At 38.4% G+C, this 16,093-nt stretch overlaps 1 protein-coding gene and 1 pseudogene across 15 annotated transcripts in view; both read right to left on the bottom strand.

Annotated features, from left to right (window-relative positions):
• Positions 1–16,093, bottom strand: part of LOC138751338 (LYR motif-containing protein 4-like) — a 276,723-nt gene that overhangs the window by 146,651 nt on the left and 113,979 nt on the right. For 12 of the 15 annotated variants that reach the window (XR_011349836.1, XR_011349835.1, XR_011349834.1 and 9 more), the window contains one exon: positions 99–231. The exons of the other annotated variants lie outside the window; for them this stretch is intronic. Coding sequence is in view for 4 of the 12 variants with exons in the window: in XM_069913508.1 (XP_069769609.1) it covers positions 99–231 (133 nt within the window). In the remaining 8 variants the exon portion in view is untranslated. The remainder of the gene's footprint in view (positions 1–98; positions 232–16,093) is intronic. 15 annotated transcript variants of the gene reach the window in all.
• On the bottom strand, positions 864–994 carry LOC138752032 (5S ribosomal RNA; annotated as a pseudogene).

The following is a 16,093-nucleotide window of genomic DNA, read 5'->3' on the forward strand; positions in this document are numbered from 1 at the left end:
GTCTCAACTGAACAGCACCTCTCCTTCCGCAGTACTGTGCCAGGGTCTAAGAATTGCAACTTATTTCTTCTGTACCAATCTTTGAGCTACATACTTACTTCTCCAATCCAATTTACCCATTACCAGCTTGTACATGGCTCCAGTAGTATCGAGTTCTGTCTGTAAGGAGTATGCAAGATCATCCTTTAACCGTGTGCATTTTCTATGGGTGCTCCAGTTTCTTCCACATCCCTAAAATGTGTGGGTTCAGAATCAGAATCAGGTTTATTGCAATGAACATATGTAACAAAATTTATTGTTTTGTGGTATTGTTTACTGCAGATGCAAAAAAACCCAGAAAAAGTGAGATACTGTCCATAGTTAATTGTTTGTTCAGAAATCTGATGGCAGAGGGGAAGAAACTGGTTTTTTTTTTAACATTGAGTGTTGCATACTTCCTGATATGAGTAGTGAGAAAAAGGCATGGCCTGGGTGGTGAGGGTCCTTGATGATTGAGGCTGCTTTTTTGAAGATGTCCTTAATGGAGGGAAAACTAATGCCTGTGGTGGTGCTGGTCAAGTTTAGAACCCTCCAATGCCTTTTTTCTGTCCTGTTCATTGGCACCTCCATAACAGACAGTGATGCTACCAGTCTGAAGTCTCTCTACAATACATCTATAGAAATTTGTGAGAGTGGTGACATTCCAAATCTCCTCCTAACAAAATATAGCCACTGGCTTGCCTTCTTCATAATTGCATCAACATGATGGCTCCAGGAGAGGTCTTCAAAGATGTTGACACCCAGGAATTCGAAGCTTCTTACCCTCTCCACTGCTGATCCCTTGATGAGGACTGGTTTGTGTTCTCTTAGTTTCTTTTTTTTAAAGCCTATGGCACCTGGTATTCCCAGGCGGTCTCCCATCCAAGTACTGTCCAGGCCTGAGCCTGCTTAGCTTCCGAGATCAGACGAGATCGGACGTTTTTTTGTTTTTTCTCAGGGTAGTATGGCCGTAGGAGTAAGTTTCTTCTTTTTGGTCCACAATCAATTCCTTAGTTTTGCTAATGTTGAATGCAAAGTTGTAGTTCTGACACCACTTAACTATCTCACTCCTGTACACTTCCTCTGTAATTTTGCCAACAACCATGCTGTTATTGGCAAATTCGTCAATGGCATTTGAATTGTGCTTTACCACACAGTCATAATACAGGGTTATTTGCCCACTATAAATTTATTTTAATGTGTAAAAGCTGGTAGAGGGTGCAAAGAAGAGAGAATAAGGCAGTTCATGGTAATGTAAGGAGAATAAAATTGGATAAGCGTAAAATTAGTGCTTTATGATAAGTGATAGGTTGAAGGATCTCTTCTTACTTGCGTTGTCTCTTTCACACTTGCAAGTGGTCCCAGGAATTAACCGCCAATCGGCCTTTAAAGTGTCTAGTGTGAAAGCACAATCAGCTCAACGTGGGCGTCAGATGATGTCATCTCACACCGGCAATTGATAGCTTTGATCTCTAGTACAATCCCAAGCATCTGTCGACACCGGCGTTGCAATCAGGTAAGTGTGAAACAGGTAACTGCATTGTGGGATTGAAATGACCCTGCATGAGTGCAGGAAATTGAAGGAAGAAAAGATTAAAATGAAGGTATAAATTTTGTCATGGGAAAGTTGCAGTGGGAAAGAGAGGGGAAATAAATAGCAATAGCAGACAATTTTTAAACAGCTTGGAAAAATTGGCAGCACTATAGCACACAATTTATAAAAACAGTGGAAGAACCTGACTTCCCAGAATGCCCGTGCGGCAGAGAAACCCCTCCATGAATGCTCCATGAATGCAACCAGGCATACAGTCCTTTCTCTGTCGCATGGAATTCTGAAGGGGAGGTTTGCCATCGCTTTTTCCCACACTATTTATAAATTCTATGCGATAGTGCTGCCAAATTTCCCACACCATATAAATTGTGCGCTAAAGCACTAGCAACTTTCCCACCCTGTTTAAAATTGTCTACTAATGCTATTTATTGTTAGCACTATCCCATGGTCCGTATTAAAGGTTTCTATAGATCCACACAACAACAGGGTCTGAAGGGCTCATAAAACTTAATTATGTTATAATCAGACATGATTATCTTTGTTCAAATATAAGATCATAATAGATTGATCAGGATTTAGGGCAGGTCCACCATCACTCGATGTGTCATGAAGTCACCGGTAGAAGGTAGAACAGTCCTAACCCCGGGGTTGCAAGTGTGAAAGCATTAGGAGTGGTCAAGTATGAAAACCCAAACCCCCATTCCTATCCCAGGACACTGAACAGCCAATTTAGTGGGATGCAAGTGTGAAAGGGGCTTATGACTTCAACATTTCTTGGTCATATTTTATTTTAAAATGCTGCTGTAAAGTACCCTAAAGTATTTTGCAAAATTAAACATAAAAATTGCTGTTGTTGCTACTTCAGAATCAACATTTCCTTCCATTGCATAAACCATTTGCTATTTCATTTTTTTTTTCCAATTTCTTCTGGATTCTCATCTTTTTCTAATGGCACGCAGAAGGAATGAGAAAATCAGTCAGCATTATAATCTGATTATAATTTATAATTAAATTTAACTGAACACATGTTGCCATAGAATATTCTTCAACATCAAGTATCACTTGATATATTAAAGTGTATTGATAAATTAAACATTCAGCAAGATTCAAATCAATATAGGAAAACAATAATCAGAGTTTGAAGAAGTATGTACAAAGTACAGGGAGTAGCTATGAGTTATGTTAAAACTATCATGTGTCTTCGTTCTTTGGCTTGGCTTCGCGGACGAAGATTTATGGAGGGGTAATGTCCACGTCAGCGGCAGGCTCGTTTGTGGCTGACAAGTCCGATGCGGGACAGGCAGACACGGTTGCAGCGGTTGCAAGGGAAAATTGGATGGTTGGGGTTGGGTGTTGGGTTTTTCTTCCTTTGTCTTTTGTCAGTGAGGTGGGCTCTGCGGTCTTCTTCAAAGGAGGTTGCTGCCTGCCGAACTGTGAGGCGCCAAGATATCAGCCCACTGGCGGTGGTCAATGTGGCAGGCCCCAAGAGATTTCTTTAGGCAATCCTTGTACCTCTTCTTTGGTGCACCTCTGTCACAGTGGCCAGTGGAGAGCTTGCCATATAACATGATCTTGGGAAGGCGATGGTCCCCCATTCTGGAGACGTGACCTACCCAGCGCAGTTGGATCTTCAGCAGCTTGGATTTGATGCTGTCGGCCTCTGCCATCTCGAGTACTTCGATGTTAGGGATGAAGTCGCTCCAATGAATGTTGAGGATGGAGCAGAGACAACGCTGGTGGAAGCGTTCTAGGAGCCGTAGGTGATGCTGGTAGAGGACCCATGATTCGGAGACGAACAGGAGTGTGGGTATGACAATGGCTCTGTATACGCTAATCTTTGTGAGGTTTTTCAGTTGGTTGTTTTTCCAGACTCTTTTGTGTAGTCTTCCAAAGGTGCTATTTGCCTTGGCGAGTCTGTTGTCTATCTCGTTGTCGATCCTTGCATCTGATGAAATGGTGCAGCCGAGATAGGTAAACTGGTTATGTTTGCTTTTTGTCTTGTTATTCAATTCATTGGTCAGGAGACAAAATTGAAATAATTTCACACATCTTAGTGTTTGTTCTAAAATGTATTTTCCCTCTCACTCCATCTTATTTACAGCAAGTCACTGCATTATCATTTAAATCCTGAATTTTTGAAACATTACAGTTGCATCATGCTTTTTTCAGCATATGTCCTCTATTTAAAGTATTGCGAAGAATTGCAGCAGGCAAGTTATCCTTGCATCACAATTGCAGTGATCCATGAAGACTTGTTCCTCACAAACTAATTCTGAGAGTAAGTATTTTGTTGAGAGCAATACAGGTGCCAACGAGAATGAATTCAATCACAGTAAGGCTTGTTTCATTGGCTAGCTTGCAATGCAATTTAAAAAAAAATACTAGTATAATAGATCATAGTAAAGCTATTTGCAGAGGAAATTATCTGGCCTGGAATGCGATTATTTGCAATGGCATGGTCGATTTGAGGCAAACTACATTGCAAAAGAGCAGCAGAACCTAGAGACTTCAATACCAGATGTATAATCATCTACTCTTGAAAGTATGTGTCTGTAGACAGCAGTTTAAGATGGCTTGTCTGTGGTGCCTGCCCCACCCACCTTTCAAATAAGGTTTTGTAACTCAAGCAATTTTTATTTGGCTCCTGTGATTTTTTCTCAGCAACTATTCACATCCTTTTCTGTGAAAAGGCATGTGCAAAGAAAACCTACAGGAAGGATAATGTATGTGTGGGGGTGGGGGAGAGGGGGATGTGCAAAACAAAGCAAGAGGTTGAGAAAGGTAGAGAATTAAAATGGATGAGTGCAGGAAATGAATGAAATATATTGACTACAATGGTGGAAAACAGTGGAGGAAAGAAAAACTGGAAAGTACTTGTGACATTATTGGATCGGATGTGACAGTTAAACCAACTAGGAGAATGGAATGGATCTTTCCAGGAAATGGAATGGAATCTGAACACCGGTTGCTAGCCTTTCTCGAAACTGAATTTAAGAAGTTGAATTGGAGACTTTAAAACTGGAGACAGGCCAGGTGAAAATTAAAACTGAAAGTTAAATGATGACATTTTCTTGTTCAGGACAAAAAAAAAATTGTTGAAAAAAATGAGAACTCAAGTAGGACTGAAAAGAAAAGAAGAATGTGTTAACACCCAGAGGTAGGCAAACATAAGACCCATACAATTTAATATTTGGAGGAAATAGGTAGCATCAAAGAAAAAACTGCACTTGTTTTCTCTACATTTTCAAGTTGTGAAGATCAATGACTTGAAATAGTAATCCTGCTTCTCCCTTGACAGGTGCTGTCTGATTTTCAGAATCAAACTTACAACCTCTGCTGTCCAAAAGTGTGAGATGTCACCAAGCTATTTTTGCAGCCACCAATTTCCAATCATTACTTTGCACAGATCACTGCCAGAAAAAAAAACAACTATACTTAGAAATTGATGATCTAGAAGTTCTATATTTTAAAAATAAGTGTAACATGAATAGTATGACCTCATCCTTTAAAATATACTTCAGAGAGAAAGCAAATTATGCTTTGTGACAGTGAAACTGAGGGTAACTCCAGTCAAGTTAAACTCATGAAAAAATGATTTGCAATATAATGAATAATTCACTAAACAGCTTTGAAAGTCTACACAGTGCATTCACCAAAAAGAAACCGTATGTCTTAGTAATGCTGAAAACTGCAAAGATTAGAACTAAAAAAAACATGCAACGTATATTAGAAGAATAAAAAAGCATCCTGATCTATATGGTGACGCTGGTCAACCTTGAAACTTTCTTACTTCATTTCACAAAAACAATCTCAGATAAATATTAAACATGATTCTAAATTCAATGTTTGTGAATATGAAAACAGGAAATGTTTAGATGATTGGTAATGCAAATACTTTGCAGAAATATATTCAGTGGATTTATGCTGCACATTGTTAATTATGAGTTTATTGCCATATGCACAAGTACAGACAATCTTGTACTGTAGCAGCTACACAGGTAGGCATTATACCCCAGATTTCAGATGTATTATCAAAGTACATACATGACATCACATACAACCTGAGATTCTTTTTCCTGTGGAAGAATGACCACTTATTGGTAATGCAAAAAAAACCTATTCTCAACAAACACATGTAAACAAATAAAGAAATGAAAACAAGCTGACTGTGTAATATAGAGAGAAAAAAAATCATTAAAGTGCAAAAGAGTCCTTAAATGAATCCCTGATTGAGTTTGTTGTTAAGAAATCTGATGGTGGAGAGGTAGCAGCTGTTCCTGAACTTGGTGGTGTGAGTCTTGTGGCACATATACCTTTTCCTAATGGCATCAGTGAGAACAGAGCATGTGCTTGGTGATGTGGATCCTTGATGATTGCTGCTGCTCTTCAACAGCAGTTTTCCCTGTAGATATTCTCTATAGTGGGGAGAGTTTTGTCTGTGATGACCTGAGCTGTGTCCACTTACTTTTGCAAAGCTTTACATTCAGGGATATTGGTGTCCCCATATCAGACAATGATGCACCTGGTCAGCACACTTTCCACCACACATCTGTAGAAATGTTCCAGGTTTTCCAATGTAATACCAAACCTCCTGAGGAAGTAGAGGTGTTGTCATGCTTTCTTCACAATGCCATTGGTGTGTTGGGATCAGGAAAGATCCTCCGAGATGGTGACTCCCAAGAATTTAAATTTGCTCACTCTCTCCACCTCAGACCCCAATGATCACTGGACTGTATACCTCTGGTTTTCCCTTCCTGAAATGAACAATTAACCTCTTGGTTTTGGTGACATTAAGTATGAGGTTGTTGTTGGTGCACCATCCACTAAGTTTTCATTTTCACTCATTGCTGAGTCATGGCTCCTTTTTATACAACCCACTACCATGGTATCGTCAATGAATTTGTAGATGGACTAATATATGTTAAATTACCACACTATCCAAGACAGAAAAATATATAAATAAATATAAAAGGATGGATAAATAAATATTCAAGTTGCAGTCAGTGCATTGTTTCAATAGTGCAGACAATTATTTGGTGGTCCTGAAGTAGCTATGGTTTGTGTATGATGAAAAAGTTCAACAGCCTGATGGTTGTTAGAAAAAAAACTACTTTTGAACCTAGGACTTCAGGCTTCCTTATCTTCTGCCTGAAGGTAGCAGAGAGAAGAGATTGTGATCAGGATGATGGAGATCCTTAATGACGGTGGCTGCCTTCTTGAGACAGCGTCACACATAGATGCCTTCAATGGACACAAGATCGATGCCTCTTTCTGCAACCTTTTGCATTCCCGGGAATTCAAGTTTCCACACTAGGCCGAGATGCAACCAGTTTGTATAATTTACACAATACACCTGTCAAAGTTTCAATGACATGCAAACTTTTCTTAGAAAGAAGAGGCATTGGTGTGTCTTCTTCATGGTTGCCTTGATTTGCTGATCCTAGGAGTCTCTACCCTCATCCCATCAAGGTAACAGGTAGGTGGGCTTCTACATCTCCTTTCTGCAGTCTACATTTAGCTTCTTTAACCTTGCTGATGTTAAGGGCAAAATTGTTTAGATACCCCACAATCATATTTTTGATTTCCATCCTATTTTCTGACCTCATCATGGACTGTTATTCAGCCAACAATGGTGGAGCTCATTGCATGCTCATTTACAAATAAGTGCAGATTTGTTGTCAACACTTTTTTCTTTTGACAAATTTCTGCTTGACTTAAGAAGTTGATTTGTTAGAATACCTAATATATTGAGAAGGGGCATTTCTAACATTCATTCTGTCATGTAAAGAGCATATTGAGTTACCATGAAAAGAAAGATCACTAGTACTACGCAAGGACAGTATGATAGCAGAGTTGTGGGGTTTATTCAGGACCCTGTTGGTGTGGGGTGGGGGGGGGGGGGGGGAAACTGTCTTTAACCCCGTTTGGCTTCTTTTAGGTGGAAGGAGGGAGACCATAAGTCTGGGGTGTGATGGTGCTTCAGTAAATTGGCTGCCTTTCCTAAGCAGCAAGAGATGTAGATAGAGTCCATTGAAGGGAGGGAAGTTTGTGTTATGTTCTTAGCTGCATTCACCACCTTTTGCAGCTTGTTCCAATCTTGAGCAGAGGTGCTTCCATACCTCAGCGATGCAAACAGCAAGTATGCTTTTGTTGAGGGTCAAGGGGGACATGCCAAACTTCCTTAGTTTTCAAAGAAAGTAGAGGTGCTGGTGCTCTTTCTTGACCGTTGTGTCAATGTGTTTGTCACATGTGAGGTCATTATTTATTTTTAAGGACTTCTTGCAATCCACTCTTTCCACATCAGTGCCAGTGATGTGGACAGGTGTGGTCTTTTTGCCCTCATCTATTCCATTTTATTGACCATGAGAGAGGTTGTTATTTTGGCACCATGCCACAAGGCTTTTAATTTTATTACTCTATTCTTCCTCTTCTTCATTCAACAGACATCTTATTTTCGTGGTATTATTAGCAGATTCAAATATGGAGTTGGAATGGTAATTGGTTGTCCAGTCGTGAGAATAGAGGGAGTATAGTTGGGGACTGAGTACATATCCTTGAGGAGCGCCGGTGTTGAGTGTGAGCATAGAGATATTAGGCCTTTTCACACTAGCTAACCAGTAGATTGGCCATCAGTGAACCAGTTATGTAAGCCATTTTTGCTTTCACACTGGACCACTGTTAACTGGTTCTCTGCGTCCTTTCACACCCATCACAAGGCATCCCCGAGGATAGGGGAGTTTATCCTCCAACGTTGACATCTGAGTGACGGATCAAGTGATGGTGGACCCGCTCTGATCAATGTATTATGATCTTGTATTTAAACAAAATGAATCATGCCTAATTATAACATAAATGAGCTTTAGTACAGCACAGTATTAGCCCTTCAGCCCCTGTTGTTGTGCTGACCTGTATAAACCTTTATAATTTTATAAAAGACCATGGGAAAGTACAGCCACACAATTTATAAACACTGTGGGAAAGTCCTAGCGGCAATAGCACACTATTTATAAAGACCATGGGAAAGAGCGATGGCGAACTTGCCCTTCCAGAATTCCGTGCGGCAGGGAAAGGGCTGTATGCCCAGAGCACTCATGGAGGGGTTCCTCTGCCACATGGAATTCTAGGATGGCAGATCCACCAGCTCCCTCTCTCCCTCTGCGACTTTCCCATGACCTTTAGACATTTATAAAGGTTTATATAGGTCGGCAAAGTTTATATGTTCTTTTTAATCTTTTGTTTCCTTCACATTCCTGCACCTACACAAAAATGCCATCAATGTGTCACTAGTTTATCCCAGGATATACTATGCTCCTATTGCACTGGACTAATCGGCACGCAGGTGTCATCAGACGCCGGGGATGATACTATCTCGGTAGGTAGTATCATTGCCTGTGTCTAATGATGCCTGCGTGTTCATTAAAGAATTTTCGTGCTGGACTCTTAACCGGTAGATTGGCCATCAATTACTCTGGTTGCTGTCTGTTAGACAGGAAATCAAGAATCCAGTTGCAGAAGGGTTGGCTGCTGAGTCCTATATCCTAAGTTTGGGAACAAGTTTGCTAGGGTCCATGGTTCTGAAGGCAGAGCTGTAGTCTATGAACAGTATGACAGACTGATATTTAGATGATTTTCAGACTACCTGAGCAACACATTTTCAGAAGTTAATTTAGTGGTGAGTGTACGAGATGCTTGTTTCATCACTTTAATTTTAGGGAAATTATATATTTGTTTTTTTAAATTCTAAACCATAAACGTTTGTTGTTTCCAGTAGATTATTTGTACAAACTGACCACAATGGAACCAGAAGGCAACAAAGATGCAATCAAATTGGCAACATCATCAAATCCAACATATAATTTGCTATTAAATAAAAGGACAAGATATGAATATACTTAGATCATTGCATAAGATGATGTCCTTGACCAACCATTCATTCATTAATCACATTTCCCAAAAATGTTGAAGTTTCAAATATGACTGAGCAAATTTCAGTAAAAAGAAGTAGCCCTGTATATCAACAATTACACATAAACTTTAGCAAGCTTTATTAGGCCTTCAGAAGATGTGCTCATTCATTCGTTGCTAAAATTAGGATTTAGTAGGTAAAGGAAATCACAATGATTACAGAAAAATCCTAGATCTGTGACAAGGACACTCAGAACATAACAGTAACCTGTCCATCCAGCAGCCAATAAGTAAAGCAGATGATGCCTCTCTTTGAGCTGTCTTTACTATCAGCTTTTTCACCTTACTGGACATAACTCAAGTTATGAGAATCCAAATTTTGTTGACAAACCATACTACTACTTGGCTACTGAATTTATGTAGAAATTCCATTCTAAGCTATTTCCAAGGTGGCATTAGCCATGGCTATTTTCACATTTACAGCAGAAATCATTGCCTCAAGCAATTATGTTTGTTTTTGGAAGGAAGATATAAGTTTGTATGAAAATAAATTGTTTTATATAAAGTGAATTACATAAAAATAAGTAACTGCAATTAGCCTGACCAAAGTCACTGGGAAGGTACATCATACCATTGGTATCATTTTAGGTCTTTCTGAAATCATTTGACATTTAATTTTAGAAATCCTACGAATTTCTTTTGAAAACAAATCAAAGAAAATCCACAGCAACAACCGCAAAGGAAACATGACGCAATTCACATTTAAGTATAAATGAAAGGGGAGTGTAACTGATATAACCCAGAAAAATTGCTGAATACTTAACTGGTATGATGGTGCTTGAAAATGTGATGTTAACATTCTCACTGTTGTCAACAGCAGAGAAGATGCATTATTTCCAATAAGCTCTTTTAATGCACACTTTGTTGATATTGTGATCACTGAACACTCGTGAAAGTTTCTCATATGCACCTTTATTATATAGCTCTACCACTGTACTGAAAGCATAAAATGAATTTCTGTCAAGTGCACTACATTCAATTAGTTTTCAGCTGAAAACAAAATGCTAATTGTCCATAAAAATATTTAAATTACAATCAAGACGGTATAGCTCAATTGATTGGTTGGTTCTGTTAGGCTGTTGGTAAACCTATGGAAATCTATGAGTGGACGATACAGTTAATTTCATTTTCTGGCCAAATTACTGTTCATCCTATGAAAGTGAGACTGCTTCAAAAATACCCATTGTTACCTCTTGTATTCATAGACTGTATTGTTGCACATTGTAACTAACCAGATAGAAGAAGCAGCCAGGCACGACAAGCATGTTTAATTTAAAAGATTTTAAAAATCTACACATGTTGGAAATTTGAAATAAAAACAGAAGATGCTGGACATACTCATTAATAATGTCAGGATGCTACTTAGCACTTTTTATTTTTATTCTATTCTACATTTAATTAATACATCAGAAATGGCAAGTTCAAATCTGTCTACAAAGAAAGAACCCAGAACACTGCACCATTATTTGTCTGCTTCTTTTCAAGCATTATGTAAATAGCATTTGGAGTGGTAGGGTTAGCGCAATTCCATTGCAGTAAGAAGTATTTACATTCTCCCTGTGACTTTATGGGTTTCCTCCCACATTCCAAAGATGAGCAAGATTAGAAGATTGATTTGTCCTATTTGGAGCGTTTGGGGAGCACAGGCTGGTAGTCAGAAGAGCTTATTATCGTGCTGTATCTCTAAATTGAATGAAATAAATGTAGTGCAGGATTTACAGGGAATGTGTTTAATATTATAAATCATGCAGTGATATCTGGGATTAATTCCCTTTTTTGTATTCAAAAGCATTCTTTTGAAAACATAAGATCTCTTTTAGTTATACAATAATTTGCATTATTTGATTTCCCTTAAGCAACTTGAAGTTCAAGGTCCTGACTATTGTACATATAGTATGGCTATGCTGATTTTGTACATTGAATCCCATTCTGACTGTAAGGAGTTTGTAAGTTCTCCCCGTGTCTGCATGGGTTTTCCCCAGGGGCTCTGGTTTCCTCCCACCTTTCAAAATGTACAGGAGGTGTAGGTTAATTGGGTGTAAATCGAGTGGCACGGACTCATGGGCCGAAATGGCCTGTTACCGTACCGTATGTCTAAATTTAAATTTAAAGAATTGCATACATAAACAAATTGATCTGCATGAATTTAGTCATGTTAGATTTTAACAAATATTAACAACAAATAAAGTTGGTTAAATATTACAGATTCAAACTAACATTAATAATAGACGTCACATGCGCTGCTTTGTCAAAATAATGACAGTCTGCAAGAGTAGCAGACTTAACCTTTGATCTCATCCCTCAATTACCCAGCCCTGCTGTAATTTAGGCAACATAATGTACACCTGCGTCTCATCAATCCAACATTCACACCTAACATGCGCCTTTAAAATGAGAAACACTTCCATGGCAAAAGGCTGCCTGGGGATTTTGAACAGGAGAATAATTACTTGGTATAGGTTATCGACCTGTACAAGGATTTACAGCGAGGTTATGTCACACAAGAGACCCTGCCTTGAGCTCAGCTCTTCGGTGGCATGCTTCAGGTTTCAGAATAAAATATTAAAATATTTTATATCTTTTCCAGTTGTAAGTGTGACTAAATTTTTCATCCTCAAATATATAAAAAAATTATAAAAATTCAAGTTCATATTCAAATTTGCTGGTATTATAAATACAGAGAACAGCTTTTTTTGGTCAAATAAATGTAGCCTGGACACTGTCCAAAATAAGTGATTAAGAAATAGGCTTAGAAAACTTTTTCTTTGTTAGTTTGGCATACAGCAAAACAATGCCATACTCTCTTTCATCTATTCAGCAACCAAGTAACAGAATCTACTGTACAACATGATCCATCTGTTTGGGTAGGTTTTGTTACTACAGAACACACCAGCTTTGATTTTGCTCAGATTTGAAACTACAGATTTTTCAGTAGAGGAAATACATAAAAATCTATAAGAAAAAGGAGGCACATTCAAGCAGATTCAAATTTCAATCAAAATTAAAATTGAATGTTATAATTAGGAAACAAAATGCATTTTGGCAGATTTGTTTGAGGAATTACTGTAATATTTACTGATTAGAGGTCTTTTAATGATTATATACACCATTTCTCATTTCAGTGTTCAGCACCTTTGGGGATTAGTAGATGCCGGATGTGTATTTTCCGGTTGCTTGAGGCTTACTCTTACAATGCTTAATTAATACACCTACATTAAGACAAAAATTCGATAGTGTACTTACACTGAATAAATTTCACTTGCATGAATATATAAAGCTTAGAGCATTTTATTTTATTTTCAGTCAAATTCTTTGAAAACATTTAACCATCACTGCACCTTCAGTTTCCTCCCCCTCCACGAAGCCACCCGAAAGACAAACAATGACATTATAGAAAATTAAATACTTCTCTCCCAAATTTGCAGAGAGAGCCTCTGACCAGCATGACTTGGTCTGGGTTAAGGAAACACTTTAAGAGAGTGGCCATAACAGCGAGCGGCATCAACCAGCCTGGGTGACGCCATTGCTGTTTCACATAACTTTATTCAAACAGCTGTCACGAGCAAAGCATGACCAGGGCCCTCTGCTGGCTGAATATTTCCTCCCATCTTCACCAAAGGTTTTAGTGTTACTTCAGAGAATATTTGCTTTTACAATATTAAACTCACATATTTTTATTTATTATTTTATTCTTATTTATTTTAATTTTTAAAATTTATTTTGCTTGACTTTTTTGCCATTTGCTTGAATTCCAGATACCAGGGGCTTTACTGTAATTAGCATTGGGAGATCCTGGGCTAACGGGTTTCTATTCTTGAAAACAACCTGTAAGTCAATTTCTCGGTAGATTAGAGATATCCATTACTATAGCTACACATATCGTATCACCCTGAGACTTAGGGGTTAATGATAATGATTAAGACTATCAAATATAAAACACAATATGTCTGGCAAAAGCATGTAGTAAATAATCACAAAAGACTTTTTTATAGTAACAAGGTAATTTATGTTTTTTTGTGCTACTTTTGAATTTGACTTTAAGTTTCTCTGCAAAATAGTAGGGTTGATTGTTGTGAAAAAGAAAACTATCAGCAGAATCATAATGGACTATCTAAACATAATTAGCTGGAGAAAAAGTTCAAAGTTCAGATTTATTGTCAGAGTACATACATTTCATCACATACAACCCTGATATTCGTTTTCTTGTGGGCAAGGCAGAATTATCACTCATTGAAACAAAACTGGAGGAATTCAGTGAGTCGAGAGCATCAATGGGAGAGTAAAAATGATTGACGTTTACAGATGGACCTTTCATCAAGACTGAGCTTCCAAGCCTAGACTGGCTCCCAGCCTAAATTTAAGTCTCCCACCCAAAACCATTCTTTTTCTCCCACTGATGCAGCTCGATTCATTGAGTTCCTCCAGCAGACTGTGTTCAGCTTCAGATTTTAGCATCTGTAGTCTTCTGAATGTTTCATGATGGACTAGGTCTGCTGCTCACAGTCTACACATATCAGAAGACCATCAATCCATTGAGTCTGTCCTGCCATTCAATCATGAACCCATCCATTCTCCCATTCAACAAAACTCTGCGGCCTTCTCCCCATATCCCCTGATGCCTAGGCTAATTAAAAACAAATCAATCTCTGCCTTAAATACATCCAATAAGTTGGCCTTCACCACCACCTGTGAAACAAATTCCATAGATTCACCACTTTCCAGCTAAGGAAATTTCTCTGCATCACTGTTCTAAGTGGATGTCCTTCAATCCTGAAGTTGTGCCTTCTAGTCCTACACTCTCCCACAATGGGAAACAACCTTTCTAAATCAACTCTGTCCAAACCTTTCAACATTTGAAATGTTTCAATGAGATTCCCTCTCATTCTTCTAAATTCCAACAGGCCAAAAGCTGCCAAACCCTATGATAACTCTTTCATTCGTGGAATTATCCTTGTGAACATCCTTATCTACATGGGCCAGGTGTGGAGTGTCCTATCTTGTTCGGCTTGGACATCTGAGTCTTCTTTGCTGAGTGACTGAGGTAGCAAAAAGAGGGGGCTCTATGGCAAAATGCTTAACAATGCCAAAGAGCTGGAAAATCCACTGCAAGTATGAAAACTCCCACTGATACTGTTGCGACTATTTTCCTTTATAGTTGCTTGAAGGAATTAGAATGTTGTTGCTGTTGTTGTCTATGACTCGTTCAAGCAAATCTGAACTAGAGTTGAGTTTTCCATGGTTTATTAAACATTATTAATGTTATGACATTATTACAAGCCATTAAAATTCTGTTAGACAGTACTAAAACTATGATTAAACATTGTTAAACGATTAATCGGTCAACAAAGGTTGTCAGAACAAAACTAATAGAACAAAGAAAATCAAAAATTGACCGCTTATTTTAATCACGCAGAGAGAGAGACCTGGCTATAACCTTGAAGCAAGATGTTACTAGGAGTCGACATGATTTATGTCAACATCTACTGGCTGCTTGCAGACTTTGCTTGCAACTTGCATTTTAACCCTGACAGATACTTTAAAACTGTCATATAATGTCATATAAAAATTGATGTAAACCATTTCAATTCAAGGTTAACAAAATTAAAACATGTTAAATAAACCACAGATATTACATAAATGACATATGAAGTAAAAAATTAAAAAGCTAATGCCTTCACTTTTATGGTCTAATTCAGAGATCTCCGATCCCTATTGAAATCTATGGGCTCTCTGCTCCTGCTCTGCGCTTGACATTGCACATAGTCCAAGGGTCCCAGAAAGACAGGCTTTTTGAATCTGTCAGTAAGAAACCTGGGAGACAACCCTACAAGGGAAGTACACCACAGCAGAGGACCAGAGAGGGAGGGGCTCAGAGGTTGAAGGATCTGCACAAGCTGTGGGCTGCTGAAAACCAGGAACAAACCAGATTGGGCTGTTGGTAACTGGGTCGTGGGAATCAGTATCAGGTCTGGAATTTGAGAGATGCCAAGGCAAAGGGCTTCTTTACTGTATCGGAGGTTCATTTTTCAGAGGTTGCAGGACCACTGGAGGAGAATCCAGACATTTGGCGTCACTAAAGAGATTTTTTTGGTTCTTTTTCTCTTATAGTTTGGGGTGCAGTGCAATGCTAGTGTACCTTTTTGTGTGTCTTTACAGCAGGCAAACATTGATGAATTTTATGTACTATTACATTTTATGTTAGTACTTAAGAATAAAGGAATCTTGATTGGTCATGGACTTCCAAGCCTTATAGCGGACACTTGAGAGTCTGCAAGTTGTAACTCTCTAAACAGCCAAATGTTTGTGCAAACATTGGTGAAACTCAGCACAGTTTGGCTTATTCATTAATTCTGATGCCACACAGAAATTGTTAAAAATCTTCTGCTTAGAGAATGTATCAACGATTCTCACAAAACGGGTCAAATTTTAGGTCGTCTATTTCTTTTTCTGTATGATTTAACTTCATTGGTAGAATCCCTAACAGGCCAGCTGAGAATACACAGATGAGGTCCTAAAGTTTAAATCTCAACTGCAAAAATGTCAATAGCATGAGAGATA

Source organism: Narcine bancroftii, chromosome 1 (genome assembly GCF_036971445.1).
Source record: "Narcine bancroftii isolate sNarBan1 chromosome 1, sNarBan1.hap1, whole genome shotgun sequence".
Classification (NCBI taxonomy): domain Eukaryota; kingdom Metazoa; phylum Chordata; class Chondrichthyes; order Torpediniformes; family Narcinidae; genus Narcine; species Narcine bancroftii.